This window comes from Staurois parvus, unplaced genomic scaffold, assembly GCF_062004578.1.
Source record: "Staurois parvus isolate SC_StPar_1 unplaced genomic scaffold, SC_StPar_1.0 ptg000025l, whole genome shotgun sequence".
Taxonomy (NCBI): Eukaryota; Metazoa; Chordata; class Amphibia; order Anura; family Ranidae; genus Staurois; species Staurois parvus.
The window spans coordinates 31,579,833-31,604,090 of record NW_028317821.1 but is presented as its reverse complement, the minus strand read 5'-3'; the positions used below and the strand labels follow the sequence as shown (position 1 = coordinate 31,604,090).

General features: G+C 42.0%; 1 protein-coding gene across 1 annotated transcript in view; it reads left to right on the top strand.

Annotated features, from left to right (window-relative positions):
• The window catches only part of NDUFA12 (NADH:ubiquinone oxidoreductase subunit A12), a 49,755-nt gene that overhangs the window by 1,163 nt on the left and 24,334 nt on the right, over positions 1 to 24,258 (top strand). Inside the window, exons 2-3 of the mRNA XM_089652678.1 lie at positions 2,677 to 2,759; positions 5,382 to 5,469. Of these exons, the coding sequence (XP_089508804.1) occupies positions 2,677 to 2,759; positions 5,382 to 5,469 (171 nt within the window). The remainder of the gene's footprint in view (positions 1 to 2,676; positions 2,760 to 5,381; positions 5,470 to 24,258) is intronic.

The following is a 24,258-nucleotide window of genomic DNA, read 5'->3' as shown; positions in this document are numbered from 1 at the left end:
GTCACAAGACTACTGTAACTGCTGATGAGAAAAGGCTTTAGTTTATATTTCCTAAAATAATTGCACTTCCATATTCTGTGTACTGTGGGAGACCAGATATAGTGAATGCAGGGTCCTGGGTTTAGTAACACTTTAGCCACTTCCTAACTGCGCTATAGCCAAAGGACAGCTACAGTGTGGTTGTCTAGTTCTGGGAGGACATCCTCCCAGAACACCCCCCCTGTACGACCCCAGCGGTGTGTACCCAGCGCCGCCGGTGATTGGTGTGTCCCAAGGACACAGCTGATCACACGATATGGTAAAAGGCCAATCACAGCGGCCTTTTACCACGTGATCAGCTGTGTCCAATGACACAGCAGATCACCTGGTAAATACAGTTGCCAGTTCTCGGCTGCATTCTCCTCACACTGTCACAGCTGAGGAAAGTACTGCCGAGAACTGGCAATTGTCAGCGAAGGGATCGGCACTGATGATCAGGGCACTGTTGATCAGTGCCACCCACCTGTGCCCAGCAGTGCCACCCATCAGTACCAGCTCACCAGTGCCTCCCATCCATGCCCCCTCATCAGTGCTCATCCGTGCTGCCTATCAGTGCCGCCTCATCAATGCACATCAGTGAAGGAGAAAAATTGCCTGTGTGCAAAATTGTTTTTTTTTTTTTTTGTTAATGGTGCAAAAAAAATAAAATGCCCAGTGGTGATTAAATACCACCAAAAGAAAGCTCTATTTGAGTGAAAAAAAATAACAATTTCATATTGGTACAGTGTTGCATGACCGTGCAATTGTCATTTAAAGTGCGACAGTGCTGAAAATTGGCCTGGGCAGGAAGGGGGTGGGGGGGTTAAGCTTTTGGCAAGAAAATTTAGAAGCTGATTGGTTTCTTTGCAGAAGTTCACCAGATTTTGAACGCTTCAGCTTTGGTAAATAAACCCCTGTATGTAGCCACTGCTAGTTTTCTGCCTCTGACCAACACCAGTCACTGCATCGGCACATGGAAAGCAACTGTTTTCTGTGTGTCCTGTTTATGCCACAGCAATGGAAATTGTGGTGTGGAGTGGATGGCACTGCTGGTCACCTCAACATGCTGCAGTGCAGAGACTTGAATGGAGTGTAACTTTCTACACTGTCAATAAAGATTTCAATGCCCACATTTGAAAAAGAAAAAAAAAAATCAGTGGCTGAGCATGTAAACCACCTGACGACCACTCCAAAACACATATACTGCGGCAGGGAGGCGGCTCTGTGCTGGATCACATATCTGGCATATGACCAGCACCTCTGGGTAGGGGACATGCATGCCTGCCGCCCCTGCTGTGCTGTGATTTGTTACAGCACAAGCTGATCAGCGGGTCCCAACCAGTGACTGATCGCACGGATTCACAGGAGAGAGCAGTGTGTTGGTAAACTGACAGGTGATTTTATTGTTGTTCTTTTTTTTCACTTCGTAAAAGCAGCACATTTACACACATTATACATAGTTAGGCACACAGTTAACTCCTTGATCACCCCTAGGTGATAATGCCAGTGGCATTAGTAGAGTGACAGTGTATAGTTTTAGCACTGATCACTGTATTAGTGTCACTATTGATATCAGTGTCAGTGTACCCCCCACCCAGCGTCAGCTAGTGTCAGATTGCCCGCTATAAGTCACTAATCACCACCATTAAAAATAAATAAATATGCCAGTATATATCCCATAGTTTATACACTATAACTTTCATGCAAACCAAATAATATACACTTAGTTTTACCAAAGACATGTAGCAGAATACATTTTGGCCTAAATTCATTAGGGCCTTGTTCACACCTTACATGCAGAAAAAGTGATGGAAATTGACGTACAGATTTCACTTGCAAAGACATCAGTTTTCATGCGTGTTCAGTGAGTTTTATACTTATTGCAGATTCCTGTGCAGAAAGAAATCTGCATGTGATACTAATGTGGTGTGCACAGGGCACATAGAGAACAATTTATTTAGTTGTGCCCTTGCAGAATGCATGCAGAAAAACTGACATCTCTACACCATGATTTGCACGATCCCTTATAAATTTGATTTTGTAAATTTTTTAATTTAATTTTATATAGTAAAATAAACCGTGATGATCCAATAACACCAAAAGAAAGTTCTGTTTATGTGAAAAAATTATATAAATTCTGATTACACACAGTGCTGCATGACTCACAATTGTCAGTTAAAGTAGTGCCATGATGAATAGCAAAAAATGGCCTGATCATGAAGGAGGTAAAATCTTCTGCAGGGCAAGTGGTTAAAAATAATAATAAAAACAAACATCTTTGGCTGCAATACGTACCCCCTCTCTGGCACTATTCCCCCCCAAAAAATAATCTATCAGCCCACCTACTGCAAAATCCAGACTGTCATGGACACGTCCCCCTGGGGGCAAGTTATAATGCCTGGAGTGGGGTCACAGCAGTCCTGGTTGGCACACACTGCCAAATCAAAGTCATGTTTCCAGAGAACTAATCTGGAGGCCTCCCTAAAAAGTTAAGAAGAGGGGTGCCCACATATATATATTTTTCTAAAGAAAAATTCACATTTGCTTGCTTATTTCTTCATTTTATGAGAGGTGGTCTGCCAGTTTTTGCTTTATAAATGAAAGCCTAATACTCTTGTTAATTTGCTAATATGATTTTGTTTTTCTAAATATTTGCAGGTCTGGTGATCTGAAAATTGGTGCACTTGTTGGTGTGGACAAGTATGGCAATAAGTACTATGAAGACAAACGTTTTTTTTTTGGTAATATTATTCTCTATTAATTTCTTCTGCTTGTATAAGCTGTTAGTCACTTGCTGTTTTACATTTACTGAATTTGTTTTTGATTGACGCTGAGAGTGCTTTAATTGAGAAACGACTTTAGGCTAGGTTCACACCTCTGCGTGTTGTGATTGGTGCATTTTTCCAGCGAGTTTTGCAGTGCGTTTCGTGTTTTTTGATTCTTTTTGCAATACTTTGGTGCGACTTTTTTTTTTTTTTTTCTAACAGGAAAGTATTTTAGTTTGAGTATGTAGTGTGAGTTTGATGCTACTTTAGTGCCAGAGAGTGTAAAGTCGCCTTAAAGTCAATACTTTCCAATTGGCAAAGAAATCCCAAAACGCATAAAAAATATGCACTTGCATGTTGGGTGCGGTTTCATTGAAGTCTATTGCAGGAAAAAAAGGAATCTGCTGTGGAAAAAAAAAAGTCCCTGACCCTTTCAAAAAACCGCTCTGGCTCAAAATGCACAGATGTGAACTAGATCCATAGGAAATCATGTTAAATGGACTATAGTGTGTTTCTACAAACTGGAAAATGCAGTGAAATCTGCATAATTGTGAACCTAGGGTCAGTTCCACCTGCCCCCCCCATGCTACCTATGCTGTGTAAAAGCAAATAGTAGCACCTTTGTACTTGCCTGTGATTTGAAGCAGAGCCTCAAGATCCAGTAGGCCGCTAATTCCCTGCGTAGTGTCTTTGCTTAGTGGCTGCAAGTGTGAGAGGCAGAGGCACTAGTTGGTTGCCTGAACTCTCAGTTTGTGGTCCTGCCTCTCACACTTTCAGTCATTAAGTGACAGTAGGCAGAAAGAAGTAAGGCCAGTTTTCAGTATGAGGCAGACAGTTAAAAAAAAAAAAAAAAAAAATAGTCTCAAGCTGCTGTGAGAGCGTGAGGAAGGTACAGCTGTTAACCGGCAACTGTATTTACTTGGAGATCTGCCGTGTCATTGGACACGGCTGATCACATGGTAAAAGGCCGTTGTGATTGCCCTTTTACCTCACCATGTGAGCAGCTGTGTCCGTAGAACACAGCGATCATAGAGAGCACCGGGTGTGCGCCGTTGGGGGAGTGCGGGAGGGCGCATTCTGGGAGGACGTCATATGACACCCTCCCAGTACTGGACAACCACGCTGTAGCCATCATTCGGCTATAGTGTGGTTGACAAGTGGTTAAACAAGAGTCAACCTACCAGCACACTCTTTGTATGTTCTTCCTGTGCTTGTGTGAGAGTTTCCTCCGGGTACTCCGGTTTCCTCCCACACTCCAAACTATGCGGATAGTGTCCTAGTTGGAATGCAAACTGAGGACATTAGTGCTGCAAGGAAGATATGCTAACCACTAAGCCACTGAAAATTTGGTAGGTATTTTAACCCCTTCTGTTTTTCTGCTTTGATTGCAGCTCTTTCTCCATTTTTGGGTCCTTAGCTGAAATATACATTTTTTTTGACTGAGGATCCAAACTATTCCATACATAATTAGGGTTGTACTTTCCGTAATTCTGTATTTCATTTATTTTGAATACAGATGCTGGTTTTTGTTCCAAAATGTTGGAAGGAGTGATTTTTACATAAACTTTGCTCACTGAATTCGGGAGTTTGGTCTAGTACAAATATATGATCTAAATCCTGAATCTGCTCAGAATGACTTTCATGTCTCTGTAGATAACTAATAGGTTGCTTATATACCATTTAAATTTTGAATCAAACTAAACAAATTCTTTTCATAAGGTGCTGTGGGTTTCTGTAATCTGCATATTGCGCTTGGCAATAGTTAACACTGGACTTCAAAATACAATAGTTTTCTCTCTGTCTCACAGCCAGAACCTAGCACTGTGTACTCTAAGTAGCTGAAGCTACATGCACTACATACAGTGCTTAAAGCCAGTGCAGCACTTAGTGAATTATACATTTATTTTGGACCAACATGGTCCAAACTAACTATTTAAAGTCACAGGAAACCTGAGAATTGGCTTTAATTTTACTGAAACTCCCCATCATGCACAGTGACAGATCTGCGTTGGTACCATCCTGGTACTAGCACCACGTAGAGACAGCTTTGAGATAATAGCCATCTTCACTGGTTCCCTGTAGTTAAAATTCAGGAAATCATTGGAATCGTGTCCTACGGTATCTGCAGCATACGGACAGTCTAATAAATGATATAGTTTTGGTCCTGTCTGTGGAAGGCCATCTCAGCAGGTAGCATTTGATTTGCAGCCCCTAATGCCATTTACATGTGGACCCTTCTGCTGGGATGTGGTCAGTATTTGAGAAGGCAATGTACAGGTAAGCCTTCCAACTGGGAACTGCTTTTGCTTAAATTTAAAGTACCCCAGAATTGCAATGTGACCAGCACTTGGACCATCTCAGACTTTTGCTTACCTGGTGATACTCAGCAGGGCACACATGGGAGCTGCGTGTTTGGCATCAGACACCCACTGATTTCCCCCAGCTGTTTAGGGAAACCATACTACAGTAAACCTTGCAGCTACAACTACCTCTTTGCGCATAACCAAATAGGATGTGCTCATAGAAAAAAACAAATTAGAAAAAAAAATGCTCACACTATCCTCCTGATACTTATCCTTTGCCTATTACCTTTTGCAGCACGTCACCGGTGGGTAGAGTACACATCTGAGATGAACGGAAAATATACTTATTGGAATTTGGATGCAAGCATGGTGCCCCCTGAATGGTAAGTGGGTGTTACATACAGTTATTGTTTTTATAGCAGATGGTTGTCTGTTTCCTCCATTACTATGCCTTGTTCTGCACTTGCTGTATTTCTGTGTGGGGGTGGTCATCTCGATAGAGGAGGAGGGCTTCACTTTCTCATGTCAGATCTGCCTCCCTGATGATGTGTTTTCTGGTAACTGTTGGGGGAAATATTCGAGGTGCAGCAGGAGGAGTTCACAAAGCTAAGCAACAGAAAGCTGAAGCAGGGAGATGCATGCTGTGCAGATTCCTCTCCAACAAGCAGCACAGTAGTGACATCACCAAATCTCACTCCAGACCTCCTGAGACTGTAGACACAGAAGTACTTAGGTACACTTACATACCAGGGAGTGCAGTGTTATTTTATAGGAGAAATTTGAGACAAAAAATAAAAGGCTGAGGGGTCACCATTGGCATTCCAGCCCTACAGAGAGTGCAATAAGAAATGTAAGAGTGTGATAAGGGCATCTAAAATAGACTACACATAGTGGAAGTGAGTTCCACAAGACCGTATTGTTAATAGCGCAACATGGAATGTACCCTTGTGGCTAACAAAAGCCTGTGTTCCAAAAAAAAAGATTGAAAAACTTAATGTGAATGAATTACCAGTACCAAATGGCTTACACCTGAGAGTGCTTAAAGACCTTGGTGCCTAACCACTTCCCGTCCGGCCCATGTCTATAAACGGCTGGATGGGAGCGCTGCCGGTGCGGAGAACACAGCGGAACACCGATCGCTGTACGGACCTCTGTGTGAGGTCCCGATTCATGTGATCCCTGATTGGCCAATCCGTGATCATATGAGCAGTAGTAAACAAAGATGTCACTTCCTGACATCATTGCTTACTACTTGTGAAATCTGTGATTGATCACAGAGGTCTCATGGTACAAGGCTATTCACAACAGCCTTGTACCATGTGACAAGCTGTGACCAATCACAGCTCTCACAATATTTCTCAATGGCTGCAAGAATGCAGCCAGAGAGAAATAGAAATGATTGCTTTTACAGCCTTTATGGGTGTGAAAGCAATCAGTGTAAAAAAAGAAAAAAATCTTCATCACCCCCACAAGTAGTACAGTGTCACTATGGTGACACTGTACTGCTAGGGTGACCATATGTAAAAAAAAAATAATAATTTTTCAAATTTTTTTAAAATTTTTATTTATAATTTTTGGTGTTAAACTAATTTGGGTTATTATTTTTTTTTGTACTAAAAAGGTAGTTGAATACATTTTGGCCAAGATTTATGAAGAAAGATTATTTATTTGCAAAATTTTATAAGAAAAACACTTTTTGGACTTTTTCATTTTTATAAAATAAAAATAAAAATACCACCAAAATAAAGTTTTTATCTGTCTCAAAAAGATGCTAAACAATTCATATGGGTACAGTGTTGCATGACTGCACAATTTTCATTCAAAGTGTGATAGAGCTGAAAATTGGCCTGGACTTGAAGTGGTTTAAGAGCCATGTTATAGCCAGACCATTATTCCTCATCTTTAACAACTGCTTACAGACTGCAGTGGTACCAACTGATTGGAGAAAAGCAAACGTGGTACCAAAATTCAAAAAAGGGCCAAGGTATATACCTGGAAACTACTGACCATTCCAGTCATCCTAACATCATGTAAAGTATTGGAGAGGAAGATAAGGGACCATATCCAGGACTTTGCTGATGAAAAGGGTATCAGTAGTAGTAACCCGCATGGATTTATGAAAGATCATTCTTGCCAGACTAATATGTTAACATTCAGTGAAGAAATAAGCTGTAATCTGGATAGAGGAATACCTGTGGATGTGGTGTATCTTGATTTTGCCAAAGCATTAAGTAGAGTTCCTCATTCATTTACAATTGTCTGTTGGCATTGACAATATTGTATGTACCTGGATAGAAAAATGTAAGTAATGCATCTGGGGGCAAAAAATTTGAATACAAATTACTCGCCAGAGGGAGAACCTCTGGTGGAATCGAGGATGGAAAAGGATCTGGGGGTCCTAGTAGATCCTAGAATGCAACGCCAAGCTGCAGCAAGCAAGGCTAGCAGACTATTAGCATGCAATAAAAAAGGGTATCTACTCAACAGATAATTCTATAATTCCATCACTCTATAAAACTCTGGTTCAGCCACATCTTCAGAGTGTCGTCCAGTCACCATTCCTCGGGAACGGTGAGCTGGAACTGGAGAGAGTCCAGAGATGGGCAACAACGCCACTAGGGGACAAACTGACCTCCGTTATGAATGGAATGGAATTCCACAGAGCAGCCCTGAACCTCTGCTTCTTGGGCCCCGTGTCGGTGCTTCTGTCTCCTCCCATCTGCAAAATGCCCCTATAATAAGCTACTTTTGTATAGGGAACTATTGACACAGACAGCGGGACTTGGCCCCCCACTCCCTTGTCTCTGGCTTTGGTTGACAGCAGTGAGGGTCAGAGGAATACTGATGCCTAAACATTTTTACCTTTAATGCAATGAATGCCTTAAGGTAAAAAAAATGTTTAGACTTTATAACCACGACGCTGCCTCTAAATGAAGTTGGATGAGAAGTGGTTTAATTGTAAACTGCGGAACTCCCCTCCGCAGTTGGTGGTGTAAGCAAGGAGTGTCAATATTTTCAAACAACGTTTACATGGGCATGCAGGGATATGGGAAATGATAGTGACATAAACACATGCGCAGTAGAAATAGGAAGAGCTAGCCCGACCGCCACACACCTCGCCCGGCCCAAGTGGTTAGCAGTTAAAAGCTGCCTCAGTTTGATTCAGGCATCATCCTGGTATTGTTGTTTTCAGCTGGCAGTCGGCTTTCATGTAAAAGCAATGCTAGTGGACAATTAGCTGCTGAATTATTTTTATGAGCAGCGGGAACGGACATTGAGGTATCGCCGCAAACGTCAGATCAAGGACAGTAATTCTAGCACTAGACCTCCTGTGTAAATATAAATTGGTGACCTGTAAAGGCTTTTAGAGCATCGCCTATCGATATAAAAAATGTATGTACTTGCATGCGCAATTTTAAAGCATGTTATGTTTGGTATCTATTAACTCAGCGTAACATCATCTTTTACAGTTTATCAAACAGTTGAGCAATATATTGTGTTTTTGTGCATTAAAATTCTAAAAAGTGTATTTTTCCCAAGAGATTTGCGTTTATAAAATCGCTGCACAAATACCGTGTGATGTAAAAAATTTCAACACCCATCGTTTTATTCTCTAGAACCTTTGCTTTAAAAAAAAAAATATAATGTTTGAGAGTTCAAAGTAATTTTCTAGCAAAAAAAAAAACAGTTTTTTTTCATGTGAACAAAAATGTCAGAAAAGGCTTGGTCTTCAAGACTGGGTGATGTGTGGCATAAGCTTCTAATGTTGGCCCTGAAATGCCAGGATAGTAGAAGCACCCCCTCCAAATGACCCATTTTTGGAAAGTAGACACTCCAAGGTATTTGCTAAGAGGCATGGTGAGTGTTTTGCAGATCTCATTTGTTGCCACATGTTTTTGGAAAACGAAGAAAGAAAACAAAAAATTTATTTTTTCTTTTCTTTTTTTTTTTCTAAACCCTGTGACAAAAATGATATCTGTAAAATACTCACCATACCTCTTATCAAATTCCTTGGGCTGTCTACTTTCCAAAAAGGGGTCATTTGGGTGGGAGTGTTTGTACTATTCTGGCATTTTAGAGCCTTTGAAACTCTGATAGGTAGTGGGGAGGTGATATGAGGAAATATGCCCTTTGAAAGCCTGGAGGTGGTCATTGGATTTTGGGGGCTTGTATGTAGCTAGGCTGCCAAAAAGCCTCTCAGATGTGGTATCCTGCGAAGAAGTAGGAGAATGTCTTTTGGGGTGTTATTCCACATATACCCATGGCATGTATGAGCAATATGCAGTGAGGAACAGAAGTATTTGAACACCCTGCAATTTTGCAAGTTCTCCCACTTAGAAATCATGGAGGGGTCTGAAATTCACATTGTAGGTGCATTCCCACTCTGAGAGACAGAATTAAAAAAAAATTCAGGAAATCACATTGTATGATTTATTTATTTAAAGAATTTATTTGTCTTGCACTGCTGAACATAAGTATTTGAACACCTGAGAAAGTCAGTGTTAATATTTGGTACAGAAGCCTTTGTTTGCAATTACAGAAGTCAAACTTTTTCTGTAGTTTTTGACCAGGTTTGCACACACTGCAACAGGGATTTTGGCCCACTCCTCCACACAGATCTCCTCTAGATCTGTCAGGTTTCAGAGCTGTCGCTGAGCAACACGGAGTTTCAGCTCCCTCCAAAGATGTTCTATTGGATTTAGGTCTGGAGACTGGCTAGGCCACTTCAGAACCTTGATATGCTTCTTACGGAGCCACTCCTTGGTTATCCTGGCTGTGTGCTTCGGGTCATTGTCATGTTGGAAGACCCAGCCACGACCCATCTTTAATGCTCTGACTGAGGGAAGGAGGTTGTTGCTCAAAATCTCACAATAAATGGCCCCATTCATCCTCTCCTTAACCACTTGCCGACCGCGCATAGCCGAATGACGGCTTCACCGCGGCCGGCCAGTTCTGAGTGGACGTCATATGACGTCCTCCCAGAACGCGCTCTCCTGCGCGCCCCAGGGGGCGCGCACCCGGCGATCTCCGTGATCGCTGTGTCCTACGGACACAGCTGATCACGAGATGTGGTGAAAGGCCGATCCCACCGGCCTTTTACCACGTGATCAGCGGTGTCCAATGACACGCTGATCACAGGAAAATGCAAGTGCCGGTTCTCGGCTGCACTTTCCTCACGCTGTCAGATCGTGAGGAAAGTACTGCCGAGAACCGGCAGTTGTCAGAGCGGGGATCGGCACCGATCATCAGGGCACTGATGATCAGTGCCCTGATGATCGGTGCCCAGCAGTGACCCCCGCAAGTTCCGATCAGCTGTGCGCCCACTAGCCCCGCCCACCCATTCCCAGCAGTGCCCCCACCTGTGCCCAGCAGTGCCCCCACCTGTGCCCAGCAGTGCCCCCACCTGTGCCACTCTGCAGTGCCACCTACCTGTGCCCAGCAGTGCCACCTACATGTGCCCAGCAGTGCCACCCACCTGTGCCCACCCACCTGTGCCCACCAGCGCCACCCACCTGTGCCCACCAGTGCCACCCACCTGTGCCCACCCACCAGTGCTGTCCACCAGTGCCATCCACCAGTGCCACCCACCAGTGCTGCCAGTCAGTGCCACCAGTCAGTGCCCAGGGGTTGTGCCAGTCAGTGCCGCCAGTCAGTGCCCAGAAGTGATGCCAGTCAGTGCCGTCTATCAGTACCCATCATCAGTGTCACCTATCAGTGCCGCCTATCAGTGCTGCATATCAGTGCCGCCTATCCGTGACCCCTAATTAGTGCTGTCTATCAGTGCCGCCTATCCGTGCCACCTCATTAGTACTGCCTATCAGTGCCCTTTAGTGCTGCCTATCAGTGCCGCCTATCAGTGCCCATCAGTGCCGCCTCATCAACGCAAATCAGTGAAGGAGAAAAAATACCTGTTTGAAAAATTTTATAAAAGAAACAAATAAACTTTTTTTTTTTTTTCAAATTTTTTGCACTTTTTTTAATTTATAGCGCAAAAAGTAAAGCGCCCAGTGGCGATTAAATACCACCAAAAGAAAGCTCTATTTGTGAGAAAAAAATGATCAAAATTTCATATGGGTACAATGTTGCATGACCGCGCAATTGTCAATCAAAGTGCGGCAGCGCTGAAAGCTGAAAATTGGCCTGGTAAGGAAGGGGGTATAAGTGCCTGGTAGGCAAGTGGTTAATACAGTGCAGTCGTCCTGTCCCCTTCGCAGGAAAGCACCCCCAAAGCATGATGTTACCACCCCCATGCTTCACAGTAGGGATGGTGTTCTTGGGATGCAACTCATCCTTCTTTTTCCTCCAAACATGACGAGTGAAGTTTAGACCAAAAAGTTCTACTTTCGTCTCATCTGACCACATGACTTTCTCCCATGCCTCCTCTGGATCATCCAGATGGTCATTGGCAAACTTCAGACGGGCCTGGACATGTGATGACTTGAGCTGGGGAACCTTCCTTGCAATGCATGATTTGAAAACATGACGGCGTAGTGTTCTACCGACAGTGACCTTTGAAACTGTGGTCCCAGCTCTCTTCATGTCATTGACCAGCTCCTCCCTTGTAGTTCTGGGCTGATTCCTCACCTTTCTTATCAGTGATACCCCACGAGTTGAGATCTTGCATGGGGCCCCAGTCCGAGGGAGACTGACAGTCGTCTTTAGCCTCTTCCATTTTCTAACAATGGCTCCAACAGTTGATCTATTTTCACCAAGCTGTTTGGCAATTGCCCCGTAGCCCTTTCTAGCCTTGTGGCTGTCCACAATTTTTGTCTCTGGTGTCTTTTGACAGCTCTTTGGTCTTGCCCATGGTAGTAGTTGGCATCTGACTGACTGTGGGGTGGACAGGTGTCTTTAAAGAGCTCAGACAGGTGCTACTAAGCTAGATTAATGAGTGGAGTAGAGGTGGACTTTTTAAAGGCACAGTAACAGGTCTTTGAGAGCCAGAATTCTTGCTGTTTCTTAGGTGTTCAAATACTTATGTTCAGCAGTGCAAGACAAATAGATTCTTTAAAAATCATACAATGTGATTTCCTGATTTTTTTTTTTTTTTTTTTTAAATTCTGTCTCTCAGAGTGGGAATGCACCTACAATGTGAATTTCAGACCCCTCCATGATTTCTAAGTGGGAGAACTTGCAAAATCGCAGGGTGTTCAAATACTTCTGTTCCTCACTGTATATACCATAGTTTGTAGATGGTATAACTTTCACACAAAATTTTTTTTTTTTTTTTTACCAAAGACATGTAGCAGAATACATTTTAGCCTAAATTTATGACAAACTTTGAGTTTATTGGATATTTTTTATAACCAAAAGTGAAAAATATCGGGCTTTTTTTTTCAAAATTTTCGTTTTCTTTTGTTAACGCAAAAAATAAAAACCGAGCTCATCAAATACCATCAAAAGAAAGCTCTATTTGTGTGGAAAAAAAGACATAAATTTTATTTGGGTACAGCATTGCACGACTGCGCAATTACCAGTTGAAATAGCGCAGTGCTGAACAGCAAAAAATGGCCTGGTCAGGAAGGGGGGTAAATCTTCTGGAGGGCAAGTGGTTAAAGTGGTTATCTTCATTTATTCTATGCATGAAAGTAAAAAAACCTTCTGTGTACAGCAGCTCCCCCAGTCCCCACATTAATACTTACCTGAGCCTCATCACGATCTGTGCATGTGAGCCTCATCTTTCCAGGGACACCCCCTCCTCATTGGCTGAGACAGTAGTGGGAGCTGTCAGTCACAGCCAGTGAGCCAATGAGGAGAGTGAGTGGGGCCAAGACGCGGCTCTTGTGTGTGAGTGGACATGCAGAGCAGCAGGTCGGGAATGAGCCTGCCTTGGTACCCCCATAGCAAGCTGCTTGCTGTGGCAGGAGGGAGGGGCAAGGAGTGCCAGTGGGGGACCCGAAAAGAGGAGGATCAGGGCTGCTCTGTGCAAAACCACTGCACAGAACAGGTAAATATGATATTATTTAAAAGAAAAAAAAAAAGCAAGCCTTTATTAATGCTTTAAGTGCCAATTTACACTATTGCGGTGCGGGAAACCACATGTGATTCGAACAGGAATTGCACCGCATTCCTGTTCAAATCGCATGCATTTCTTTTGTATGGCTTAAATCTCACCATACTTGCAGGAAAAGTGCAGGCACCGTGGTTTTTTTTTTTTTTTGCACTGGATTCGGATCGCATGGGTGTCCACAGCCATGTGATCTGAATCAACCAATTGCATTGAACCATTTTTGGGGTGTCATTAACTTAACATAGTCACCCGCAGTGGTTCGCATGAACAGAGTACAATTGCGTCAGTGTGAACCAGCACTGTGAAAAACCTCTTTGGAGAGAACTGAGCCAGGCACTCATGTAGTTAATGAACATAGGGATATATAGTTCCCAGATTAAGGCTACGTTCACACTAGCGTTGTGTGCAGGCGGCAGAGAGGCGTTTGGTAAGCGTTTTTACCGCTTCCCAAACGCCTCTGCCAATTCTGCACATTACAGCACATGGTGCTGTTCTAACAGGAGCGTTTGCGTCGCGTTGCGGCAAAACGGACGCCTCTGGACGAGTCAGGAGGCTTTGAAGCCTCCTATTCTCGTCTATGGTGCCGCTCCGCAAACGCCCGGCCGGCGTTTGCGGTGCGGTTGCGACGCGGTTGCGGGGCGTTTGCGGAGCGGTAACACCACTCAAACTGCATTATAGGCGTTTGTGGGGCGTTATTAACGCTCGGCAAACGCCTAGCAACTGCCGCTAAACCGCGCATGCGGCGTTTGCGGAGCGTTTGCCGAGCGTTAATAATGCTCCGCAAACGCCGGACCAACGCTTGCCAAACGCTATAGGGGCGTTTGGCAAGCGTTGGCAAAACAGCCTAGTGTGAACGAGCCCTAAGAGATGCAAGGTAGCATGATATGCTAGCAGTGGCAAGTGGGAAATTTGCGGATTCCAGTTCCATTTGAATTCTTTGAAGTTCTAATTAGATTGATGTGAGTCTTCTTGGTGACTTTGGTACATTTGCATTGCTTGCTGGTAAATATTTTCAACCGATCATTTTTGTTTTTTTAAATGCCATCTCTATTAAGAGCGCAGTCTTAATTACTAAATGAGTTAGATGAAGCTAGATCAGATATGACAGTTGTCTGGATTCAAACTGTGCAGTGAAAGTGGCATCTATTGCTTGGTACTCAGCTGTCAAGGATTTAATGAGTGGTTGGTTTGAGTAAACACGAGACTGATAGTCACATCAAACCTTTTATATTATGTATAGTTTTGCATGAAAATGAGAACATCTGCTGCTGTGGAGACCAGAAGTGCCCCTATTGTTCTGCAGTAGGCCAAATTCCTAGTAATGTAACAATGAGATGGATTCCAGGAAATAATATATTGCTGCATTTGCTCCAGTGGAACTAGTCCACAGTGGCGACAGCACAATTTTGTATTGTACATCCATGGCAACTACTCTGATGAGCCATTGCGTCCAGTTATTTTTCACACCTGCACATTGCATTGTAAAGTTATCCTGCTAGATGTTTGCTCCTGTAATACTGCTGAATGTTCGTAATCATGCCAAGAGATTGCAGCCACAGCAGCTGAGAGTCTGGTGTAAGATGATCTTCATTTAGGATAAGAATTGCCTGTAAAGTTGCATGGTATTGGGTATTGTTAAACTTGTATAGCAGATATTATAAACTGCAAAAACCCTAAAAAAAACAAGACCAAAAAAACAACTAAGTCTGCTTTCACACTGAGAAGTTTTTGAAGCGATTTTGTGTTGAAAAAAAAAGCACAAGAAAAGCTAAAAAAAAATGCTTCTCTATGTATGTCTTGACAATCTGTTGCGGTGTAAAAAATCCTGCTTGCCACATTTTTGGGGCATATTGGGTCAGTTGAAAAAAAAAAAACAAACGCACCACCCCATTGACATGACATGTATTGAAAATGCGGCTAAAAATGCACCTGTGTAGCTTTTTTTGATGCGATTTTTGAGTCACATGTCCTGTTAAAAACCGCAGGTGCGCATATGCTTTTTTGCTACAGATCACTGTGAAAGCTCCCTTAATAGTACAATTCTGTTCCCAGCAAATGAGTGTATATTTGCAGCCTTTACATTTGGGAGCAGTGAATAATCCACTGTTTACAATAGTTGTATACTCATACAACTATTACTACATATACTCAGTGACTGGTCTCAAGTGATGCACAGAAATGAAACAAATCCTCTTATATAAGTTTTACCTGTTTTATCTTCAATCTTCTCTTCTCTACATCTGTTCAAATTCCAGAATTTACAAAGCTTGTCTGAGCTTCAGAAAGCACAGGGGTGGAGAGCTGACATTACACACTGTAGAGCTCAGTGAGGAGAGTTCTGAGAGCAGCTTGGAGGGAAGAGACACCCCCTTCACACAGCACACAGGAACAAAGCTGAAACTGTCAATCACAGGCTGTGTGGTAGAGATCCCTCCCCTGTCACCTTTTTTTTTTTTCCCTTCTCTTGGTGTCAGAAAAACCTGTGATCAGCGACTGTTCGACTCTTGCACTTTGCAGAGGAATGAAGCAGCAGACAGAAATGACAGTGTTCTGGAATGAGACAAGAACACACTATAGAGGGATATGCTTTGTTCACATTTCATGTCCGTTTTGGCCATTCAAAATATGCACTGCCCCCTTTGCAAAGCTGAGACCTGCCAGTGTCATGGATTGTTCTCAATCATCGTCTGGGAAGACCAGGTGATGTCATTCTCAAAGGTTTTAAATGCCCAGACTCATCTGACCTTGCCCCAACAATCAGCACCATGGGTTCTTCTAAGCAGAAAACTGAAACTGAAAATAGTTGACGCTCACAAAGCTGGAGAAGGCTATAAGAAGATAGCAAAGCGTTTTCAGATGTCAATATCCTCTGTTCGGAATGGAATTAAGAAATGGCAGTCATCAGGAACAGTGGAAGTTAAAGCAAGATCTGGAAGACCAAGAAAAATATCAGACAGAACAGCTCGCAGGATTGTGAGAAAAACAATTCAAAACCCACGTTTGACTGCACGATCCCTCCAGAAAGATCTGGCAGACACTGGAGTTGTGGTACACTATTCCACTATAAAGAGATACTTGTACAAATATGGTCTTCATGGAAGAGTCATCAGAAGAAAACCTCTTCTACGTCCTCACCACAAAAATCATCGTTTGATCTTTGAACATATAGACAAAATGAACATATAGACAAGTCTGATGCATTTTGGAAACAAGTTCTGTGGACCGATGAGGTTAAAATTGAACTTTTTGGCCGGAATGAGCAAAGGTACGTTTGGAGAAGAAGGGGCACAGAATTTAATGAAAAGAACCTCTGTCCAACTGTTAAGCATGGGGTTGGATCAATCATGCTTTGGGGTTGTGTTGCAGCCAGTGGCACAGGGAACATCTCACGAGTAGAAGGAAAAATGGATTCAATAAAATTTCAGCAAATTTTGGATGGTAACTTGATACCATCTGTGAAAAAGCTGAAGTTAAAGAGAGGATGGCTTCTACAAATGGATAATGATCCTAAACACACCTCGAAATCCACGGGGGATTACATCAAGAGGCGTAAACTGAAGGTTTTGCCATGGCCTTCACAATCTCCTGACCTCAACATAATTGAAAATCTATGGATAGACCTTAAAAGAGCAGTGCGTGACAGACAGCCCAGAAATCTCAAAGAACTGGAAGACTTTTGTAAGGAAGAATGGGCAAAGATACCTCAAACAAGAATTGAAAGACTCTTGGCTGGCTACAAAAAGCGTTTACAAGCTGTGATACTTGCCAAAGGGGGCAGTACAAGATATTAACTCTGCAGGGTGCCCAAACTTTTGCAGACGCCATTTTTTTGTTTTCTGTTATTTTGAAAGTGTAAATGATGGAAATAAAATCTAACTTTTGTTGACATATTATAAGAATGTCTAATCTGTAATTTGATGCCTTTTGGAGATTTTTCCATCTTTCCTTGGCTTCTTTATGCACATTAATACAAATGTTTAGCTGGGGTGCCCAAACTTTCGATCCCCTGTGTGTGTGTGTGTGTGTGTAGTAAATAAAATTCTGCCTTTAGAACCACTTTGAGAAAAGTACAGTATGTACATTTCAAATTCTGTTCCCAATTTTGAACATTGTGGAGTTTTGGGGATTTTACTTTAGAAAACATCTGTTGTTGAGCAGGTCTTAATGTGCCATAGTTTTAGAACAATAGTGTGTCAGTGCGTACAAGGCTGTACATTTCTCGCCTCTGTTCTACACACAAACCATATGCTACTTGTTTTCGCCAAAATAATGAGGATTTTGTTTATTTTACTAATGTATTGTACCCACTGTTGCTGTACTACAAATTGACATTGACAACTTCAAAAAAGTATGTAGGATTAGCCAGCTTGACTTATCGGACCGCAAAGATTTGTCCAGCTTTGAAATATATTTGAAATGATTGTAAATATGGGGATCATATTTTAGTTGAATAATGCATACTGCTGTTTCAGCTTGTGATTTTCTAATCATGTTTAGGAGCAATGATGCTTCAATAATGTTTAGATTTAATAAAAAATGTAAGCTTATTTTATTGATGGATTATTGATTATTTATTTTAACCACCAACTTCTCATTAATTTTGGAACAGCTTCAGGGCCCAGCAGTCCCAAGGCAATTAGCCATATTTGCTGTAAAGTCAGTGCATACCACTGCATTGCGATGATGTACACTGAAAAAAGTACTGTAAGCTTTTTTTTTTTTTTTTTTTTTTTTTAGTGCGGCATAACCACACAATCCAATGCATTGCAACACTGCAGTGGTAAATAGTACTGAATAACATGTCAATAAAATTTTAACAAAGGCAAGCAGTGCAAACCAACTGCAGATCAGTGCTAACGACACTGCAATGTATGACATGGTTTTTTATTGACATTAACAACATAAAGAAGTGTGTTTTTGTCCATGGTTCTGGTTAATATTGCTTGCTATCTGCTAAATTGAATAATCTACTGGCTTTCTATATTTGTATGAGATACTGGCAAGAGATCTTCACCTAGCTCCAGTGAACCACAGCTGTCATCAGAGTAGTCTCCTCATTTTGTAGTCTTTCTTGCATGCCTTTGGAAAACTTTATACAGGACGCGATGTTGGCTTTTTTTCAGTAATGGCTTTTGTCTCATCACTGTTCCATAAGTCCTCATGCACACTGGATGTTTTTACAGCAGCTGTTTTTGGCTTTTGATGTTTTTTTTCTACAGCCAGTAAACTCCCCAGCATGTTATCCTATGTGTCCATGTACACATAGACTGTAATCAACATTTTTTAGCTGGGAAAAAACCCATAACTAGTGGGTTTCTAGAGGAGTGTTTAAGCTGTAAAAATGCTCTAACGCTGCAAAACGCGGTAAATTGCGGCAAACCAACGTTTTGGGATGTAAAACAAATTTTTTTTTTTGGGTCAGAAAAACTCTAAAAACAGCAGCTAAACGCTAATACGAAAAAAGCTAAAACCTGCTGAAAAACACACATTTTTAGCGTGACTTTACACAGCTAACGTTACCAACGTTCTTAAAACGCCCAATGTGCATGAAGCCTAAGTCTCAGCTTTGTGCACCATCCAGATCAGCTTTTTTCAACCAGGGTACCTTCATGGTTCTTCAGGGGTGCCCTGGCAAAATGCCTAAAAATTGCCCAAAGACTAAACAAGCCAGAAGGTGGATCAGGCATGCATATTAGTTACACAAAGCCATAGGTTTTCATTGTGCACCATTTACAACCTTTCAGCCACTGATGTCCTAACAAACAATGACGTCATTGGTTGATAAGGAGGACATCAGTCAGCTGCACGGTATCCTTGTTTACTCTTCCCCTTCTCCTCTCCATCAGCACTGGGGTCGCGTTAGCTGAAGGAGAGAAACATTGCAAAACTAATCGGTACCAGTGTGCAAAGGTTTATGTGCTATGGAAGAATAAATCACATTGGGTGTCCTACATGTGTGGATGTTGCTACATTATGTAAAATGTTTTACATTTTAGAGTGGGGTGCCTAGAGATTGTGCATAATTTTTAAAGGGCGTCTTGGCTAAAAAAAAGGTTGAGAATCACTGACCCAGATACTAGTTGTACCATGGAAGGCTTTTCTTATCTCAACTCTCAGTGAGGCTTCTTCAGGGTTGCCATTGGCCTCATTTCACAGTCCATGTTCTTTCTTATTGTTTTAATAATGGTCTAATGGTGCTTTTAGATGTTGTTCAAAGAGTGGGATTTATTTTTATTGCCCCACTCTTATTGGTTCTGCTTTAAAATTTTATCCTGGATTTTCTTTGATAGCTCCTTGGTTTTCCCTTCTTTTGAAAGATATATGTTTTGGGGCTTTTCAGAAACAGGTATTTATTTTGACGCTTAAAAATACACAGATGTAGACTGCATTGCACTAATTGTGTGAATTCTATCTGGGGCTGTTTAGTTGGAATAGAGCCTATATAAAAGTCTCACAGAAAAGGTCTCCGATTAAATACATTTTTTTTTTTTGTCCGATTTTAATCCATTTTAATTTTAGCTGTAACACTACAAAATATATAGAAGTCCAAAGAAGGAAAATGTTTTCAGGCAGTAATGTGGCCATTTTGCCACCAGAGAGAGCCAACTTTATCACCACACAAAAATATGTTTAAAATGCGGTGCATGGTCTACGTTTCAAAACACTGTTAAAATGCTCCAGGGAGATTTTGAAAATTACAGTTACATGGGTAAAATAAAGACCCTTAACCTTGTGTTAATTCCTTTGTGAATTGATGATAAAGACAGATTTTTGAAGAAATAAAAATTGCATACTGAAATACATCTCTGTACAGTTTTTACTTAACCAGTTCCCAACCGTGCTATAGCCGAAGGGCAGCTACAGCGCGGTTGTGGAATCCTGGGACAACGTCCATGGACGTCATTCCAGAACCCGCCTCCCTGCACGCCCTCAGCAGCGCGCTGCTGGTGATTGCTGTGTCCTACGGACAGAGCCAATCACGGGGTACGGTAAATGGCCAATCACGGCGGCCTTTTGCCACGTGATCAGCTGTGTCCAATGGCACAGAGATCACCGGGTAAATACAGTTGCCGGTTCTCGGCTGCATTTTCCTCACAGTGTGAGGAAAGTACTGCAGAGAACCGGCAGTTGTCAGCGAAGGGATCGGCACTGATCATCAGGGCACTGATGATCAGTGCCACCCACCTGTGGCCATCAGTGCCACCCACATGTCCTGTAGTGCCACCCGCCTGTGCCCATCAGTGCCACCCACCAGTGCTGCCCATCAGTGCCATCTATCAGTGCAGCATCATCAGTGCCACCTATCCATGCCCATCAGTGCTTCCTATCAGTGCAGCCTCATCAATGCACATCAAGGAAGGAGAAAAATTACCTGTTTACAAAATTTTATAATAGATACAAAGAAAAACATTTTTATTTCTAATTTTTCTTTGCTTTTTTTTTATGGCGCAAAATATAAAACACCCAGTGGTGATTAAATACCACCAAAAGAAAGCTTTATTTGTGTGAAAAAAATGCAAAAAGTTTAATATTGTTATTGTTGCATAACCGCGCAATTGTCATTCAAAGTGCGACAGAGCCGAAAGCTGGAAATTGGCCTGGGCAGGAAGGGGGTATAAGTGCCCGGTAGGCTAGTGGTAAATCACTTCAGAAGGTTTTACCCCCTTCATGACCAGGCAGTTTTTTGATATTTAGCACTGCGCTTATTTAACTGATAATTGTGCAGGAATGCAACAGTGTACCCAAACGAAATGTATATCTTTTTTTTTCACACAAATAGAGCTGTCTTTTGGTGATTTTTGATTACCACTGGGTTTTTTTATTTTTTATTATATGAACAAAAAAAGACAACAATATTTTTTTACTTTCTGCCATAAAACATGTCCAACAGAAAAAAAAAAGAATCAAATTTCTTAATACAGTTAAGCCAAAATGTATTATGCTACATGTCTGAATAAGTGTATATTGATTGCTTTGCATGAAAGTTATAGCGTCTACAAACTATATGGTGTGTATATATACTGGAATTTTCATTTTTTTTATTTTTTTATACTAGTAATGGCGATGATCAGCGACTTGTAGTGGGTCTGTGATAGTTTGGTGGTTAATCTGATACTGGGTGGAAACTGACACTGATATCACTAGTAACACTAATACAGTGATAATACTATACACTGTCACTATACTATTAACACTGGCTGGGATGGACTTAACATCTTGGGGTAATTAAGGGGTTAAGTGTGTGCTTTAACAAGTGGTAATGTGTGTATCATGTGCTGCTTTTTAACAAATATCTTTGTTCCTTCTCCCTGTTTTGCAGGGAGAAGAAAAAAGGTTGTTAGCTCTGTATAGAGCACTGTGTTTATTCTCAACACAGGGCTCTGAACTGTGATTGGACACAGCTGATCAGCAGGTCCCGGCCATGAATCATTGCCCGGGACCTGCTGAAAAATCCTGCTGTGTCTAATCACTGCAGGAGTCGGTGGGCGGGAGGCATGCGACGTACAGGTACAGTTGTGTCCAAAATTATTCAACCCCCACTGAAATTGAGTGTTTTGGCCAGTTTGACATTGCTTTTGATCATTCAGTCATCTTGCTTACATTTACATTAAAGAGGCACTTGTAGGTCAGACAAATATAACATAACAGTTATAATGAAATAACCACAAATGTCTTTTCTGTGCTCACAGCATTATCAGTTTTATTCAACCCCCAAGTGACATTCAATCTTAGTACTTAGTACAGCATCCTTTTACAGTTATAACAGCTTTTAAACGTGAAGCATAGCTTGACACAAGTGTCTTGCAGCGATCTACGGGTATCTTCGCCCATTCTTCATGGGCAAAGGCCTCCAGTTCAGTCACATTCTTAGGCTTGCGCACTGCAACTGCTTTCTTTAAGTCCCACCAGAGGTTCTCAATCGGATTTAAGTCTGGTGACTGCGATGGCCACTCCAAAATGTTCCAGCCTTTCCTCTGCAACCATGCTCTAGTGGACTTGGAGGTATGCTTGGGATCATTGTCCTGTTGAAAGGTCCAACGTCTCCCAAGCCTCAGGTGTGTGACGGACTGCATCACGTTTCCATCCAATATCTCCTGGTACTGAAGAGAATTCATGGTACCTTGCACACGCTGAAGCTTCCCTGTACCTGCAGAAGCAAAACAGCCCCAAAGCATGATTGACCCTCCACCATGCTTCACAGTAGGCAAGGTGTTCTTTTCATCATAGGCCTTGTTCTTCCTCCTCCAAACATAGCGTTGATCCATGGGCCCAAACAGTTCTAATTTTGTTTCATCAGTCCACAGAACACTATCCCACAACTTTTGTGGTTTGTCCACATGGCTTTTGGCATACTGCAGTCGACTCTTCTTATTCTTTGGAGACAGCAAGGGGGTACGCCTGGGAGTTCTGGCACGGAGGCCTTCATTACGCAGTGTGCGTCTTATTGTCTGGGCTGAAACTTCTGTACCCACATCTGACAAATCTTTTCTCAGTTCCTCAGCAGTCACACGGGGACTTCTCTCCACTCTACGCTTCAGGTAGCGCACAGCAGTCGAAGTCAGCATCTTCTTTCTGCCACGACCAGGTAGCGTTTCAACAGTGCCCTTTGCCTTGAATTTGCGAATGATGCTTCCTAAGGTGTCTCTTGGTATGTTTAACATCTTTGCAATCTTCTTATAGCCATTGCCCTTCCTGTGAAGAGAAATCACCTCTTCTCTTGTCTTCCTGGACCATTCTCTTGCCTTCACCATGTTTGTAACCACACCAGTAAATGTCTAGAAGGAGCTGAGTATCACAGTCATTTTAAAGCTGCCTAATTGGTGCTTATTATGCTTGATTGCTGCTCGGTGACATCCACAGGTGTTTTCAATACCTGATGGAAAGCACCTGTATGAACCTCTGTTCTTCAGAGTGGTAGTCTTTAAGGGGTTGAATAATTGTGGCAATGAAGAAACCACATAAGAACCATTTACTACTGTATTACATAAACAATTGATGTCATTTTAGTTGCATTTGGGTAGTTACAACGTCCTTGTAGGATTTGATTCTGAATACAATTCCAAATGTACACTATAGTCCCTAAACCCCTTTACAGCATTGGGGGTTGAATAATTTTGGACACAACTGTACATTGCTGTGCCTATACAGGCACTAATCCGCAATACGTGCAGGCGGGTGGTCCTGAAGTGGTAAATGGGCAGGTTTTTACTTTACGCGGTTCACTAGGATAGGAAGTCACAAAGGGCAATAAGACCTCAGATGTTTCAACCGTTTCCCACTAAAAATGTGTTTTCTCGTTTCTATGTCATGAGTGGAGAAATTTTACTGAGGACACAGATATCAATGAAATCTAACTTGTGTTTTAACCCCCTGCACAACCAGAAAGGAAGCATTTTATTGGAATTGGGCTTTAAAGTATGGGGGGGCTACTGCATGTATTTGCTGTTCTCATGGGGCACTGAATTACATAGGTTGAGAAAAAAACACTAGTCCACCCAATAGAATAAAAATAAATACATAGAGAACCTCCATATACACAACTACAATATATACTGTATATTTAATAAATATATATATATGTGTGTGTATACTAATATAATATACTTTCTGTATGCCCACTGTTGTAAATTGGTATCCAGAATACCCCAGATTTAGCAAATATTACTTTCTTGTATCTGATCCCCTCTTTATAAGAGTGTGCCATCCAGATATCTGGTTATACCTGGTGAGTATGCTGCTGTTCTACACAGGTATGTATTATCTACTTATCCTACTATTGTATGTCTTAGCTGTGCGTTGTTTTGGCAGAGACCGCACAAGGTTAGGTATGATAATCCATTTTAAATTGCCTCATATTTGGAAGAACTCTTAAAGTACAGCATGTGAGACGATTTGCCCTGTGCCACATGTTGCTGTCACTTCAGTCAATTTGTCATGTATCTTTTACACACAATTACATTTAAGCGGAGTTTGAAGACCATTTGCTAAAAACGTACATGCTGTCCCAAACAATATGTTGCTCAGCACGAGGCTCCCGACACTCAGCTAGCATTCTGACATTTCCCATTTATCACTCATATCAGCTACAAGGAAATTGTCTCAGTAAGTGACTAAAATACAGAACCCAGTCAATATATTACACATGCCTGTCTGTCCATAA